The 2,224-nt window shown below is 36.9% G+C and overlaps 1 protein-coding gene across 1 annotated transcript in view; it reads left to right on the forward strand.

Moving 5' to 3' along the window:
- ltc4s (leukotriene C4 synthase) overlaps positions 1-1,958 on the forward strand; it is a 2,763-nt gene extending 805 nt beyond the window's left edge. The window contains exons 2-5 of the mRNA XM_035669436.1: positions 22-121; positions 693-763; positions 855-936; positions 1,372-1,958. Of these exons, the coding sequence (XP_035525329.1) occupies positions 22-121; positions 693-763; positions 855-936; positions 1,372-1,513 (395 nt within the window). The 3' untranslated portion in view covers positions 1,514-1,958. The remainder of the gene's footprint in view (positions 1-21; positions 122-692; positions 764-854; positions 937-1,371) is intronic.
- The last annotated feature ends 266 nt before the right edge of the window (positions 1,959-2,224 follow it).

The following is a 2,224-nucleotide window of genomic DNA, read 5'->3' on the forward strand; positions in this document are numbered from 1 at the left end:
TGTGTGTGTGTGTGCGCGCAGCCTATTTCTCTCTGCAGGTGATCTACGCCCGGAGAAAGTATTCGGTGTCTCCGCCCGCCACCGCCGGGCCTCCAGAGTTTGAGAGAGTCTTCAGAGCTCAGTGAGCGTTTACTCAGAGCTGATTATTGATTATTGATTGTTGATTGTTGATTATTGATTTCTCCTTTATTGATTAGTGTGGTGATGATCGATCTGCTCACAGCATCAGAACATCAGGAATCAGCTGATGTTCTGAGTCATGTCTTTATTTTTAGGTCTTTGTAGTCAATCATTGATCAAACTGGGATCAATATAAATTATAATCAATAAAAACAGTTAACGCTGTTTCTACACTTTTTTGGGGATTGTTGCAGCCTAAAATGTTTGATTCCTCTGCTGCGTTTCTGAAACATTGTGACACACGTGCTTCGTTTTTAGACTAAAACTACAGAAATATTTATACCGTTTTTCTGTATAATTTATTAAAATTAGAATAAAATCAGTCGTGTGACGATGTTATTGGAGGAGTTAAAGTTAGATTTATGTTCAAAAAAACATTAAAAGCTGCTGAGAGTTAAACACAATAAAAGTAGTAAATAAAACGTCCGTAGTTTCTCGTTGAAAGAATCGAGTTGCAATCTGCTGCTTCACCACAAGATGTCACTGAATCCTTTAATGTCCTGTGTGTTCAGAGCCAACTGCTCAGAGTATTTCCCCATCTTCATCACGGTCCTGTGGACGTCCGGAGTCTTCTTCAGCCAAGGTGATCAGACACAAACACAGCAGTCAGTCAGTGTTTGTTCTTCCATATATCTAATAATGATAATAATGATAATAATAATATGTCTTTGCAGGTCTGTCTGCAGTCTGCGGGTTGCTCTATCTCTACGGACGCTTCCAGTACTTCCGTGGTTATTCAGAGTCGGCACAGGGACGGTGCGACTACATTTATAAATATATTTATATTTATATTGTATTTATGATTGTTAAAGGGACAGTTTGGTTTTTTAACCATATTTATTTCCACAATATTTTTACTTGAAGTTTGAACACAATGAACTAAAACCTTTTACGTTTATATAATCAATGTGACATAAGTTCCTCCTGTTTTAACAAATACCTAAATATTTGTTTTTATTTTCATCACTTTGGCGTCAATGAGCTTCCGTAGGTTTTGTATATTAACTTTAAATAATCTTATTTTATTTCCTCCCAGAATGTTCTGAATCTTTCTGAAGCTGCAAATACAGCAATATGTTTTCATTATATCAATAATTGTATTAAACTGGTGTCCTCTGATCTTCCGTACAGTAGGATATTGATTATAGATCAGGTTCTGTGACGTCTGATCGGCTGTGTGTCTCTCTGCAGTCTGGCTCCGCTGTATTTCAGCGCTCAGGTTCTCTGGGTTCTCATCGGGTTCTCCTCTCTCGGCGTTCTCCTCACCTTCTGCCGGGTTTACCTGAACGTGGACCTGCTGCTGGAGCTCGGCTCCGCCCTGGACCTGGTCTGAGGGACGGATGTCAGGGGTCAAAGGTCACAGTCACATAATGATGTCACTTGATTGGATCGATATTAAACCTCGACAGCCGTCAGGATTTATGAGTTGATCTCTTGTTTGTTTACTTATTTATTTTATTTATTGTGTTTATCTAAACTTTTGTGTAAATAAAACTTTATAAAGTTTCACCAGACGTCGCTCAGACCAAAGTAATCTATTACAGTCAACCAGACTCCATTACTGAAAACACATGAAAACCTACTAAAACTCATTAAAACCGTCTTTATTTCTCTTTAATTCACCGACTGATTCTCTTCTCCTGTTTATAGAGACGTGTCGTCACTGTTCATTACTTATTATTATTATATAGTTATATTATTTGAACCTTTTTACAACGTGTTTTATCGTCTCTCTCGTTTAAATGTTCTTTGTGTTTCATGATGAAACTGTCGACAATAAAAAGTTCTTAATATCAACGTATTGCTGAAGTTTATAATATAAACTTTATTGATCTCAGTGGACGCACACAGCAGATATACAAGGAAATACACTTTAAATACAAATAACATTACACACAACATGACACAGACAGACAACTGAATCCACACGATGTAATCACATTACACCGTCTTACATTATGTAATGTATTTCAATTCAATTCAGTTTTATTTGTATAGCGCCAATTCATAACAGAAGTTTATCTCAGGACACTTTTCAAATAGA

This window comes from Morone saxatilis, unplaced genomic scaffold (genome assembly GCF_004916995.1).
Source record: "Morone saxatilis isolate NCDOM2014 unplaced genomic scaffold, NCSU_SB_2.0 Contig22, whole genome shotgun sequence".
Classification (NCBI taxonomy): domain Eukaryota; kingdom Metazoa; phylum Chordata; class Actinopteri; family Moronidae; genus Morone; species Morone saxatilis.